This window comes from Chaetura pelagica, unplaced genomic scaffold (genome assembly GCF_000747805.2).
Source record: "Chaetura pelagica isolate M959 unplaced genomic scaffold, ChaPel_1.0 scaffold3, whole genome shotgun sequence".
NCBI classification, from domain to species: Eukaryota; Metazoa; Chordata; class Aves; order Apodiformes; family Apodidae; genus Chaetura; species Chaetura pelagica.
The window spans coordinates 6,606,639-6,606,958 of NW_009952974.1; the positions used below are offsets into that span (position 1 = coordinate 6,606,639).

Here is a 320-nt window from a genome sequence, read left to right on the forward strand (position 1 = left end):
TCGCTGCTCACCGGGAGCGTGTGCTCGACGTGGTTCGGCGCTGCCGAGAGCGGGAGGCGGGTGGCGTTGACAGCGCTGGTGCTGCCGTGGAGGGAGTCTTTCTTCTTCACTTTAGCGTAGAGGCTCCCGTCCAGAGGCCCTTGTGTGTGCCCAACCTCTGCAAGGGGAGAAACGAACACGAGACCCCAGATCAATTGCTGGCTCTCTGCACAGAGCTAATGGGTCCCATTAGCCGGTGGTTTCGATCTCTTCCGTGCCGCTGGAATGTTTTAAGACCAGCATCGACGTCTCCTCGGCACCCTCCGCCATCCCACCGGTGC

The 320-nt window shown here is 61.2% G+C and overlaps 1 protein-coding gene across 1 annotated transcript in view; it reads right to left on the reverse strand.

Annotated features, from left to right (window-relative positions):
- LOC104387472 (tensin-like) overlaps positions 1–320 on the reverse strand; it is a 44,567-nt gene that overhangs the window by 21,604 nt on the left and 22,643 nt on the right. The window contains exon 5 of the mRNA XM_009996242.1: positions 12–157. Within this exon, the coding sequence (XP_009994544.1) occupies positions 12–157 (146 nt within the window). The remainder of the gene's footprint in view (positions 1–11; positions 158–320) is intronic.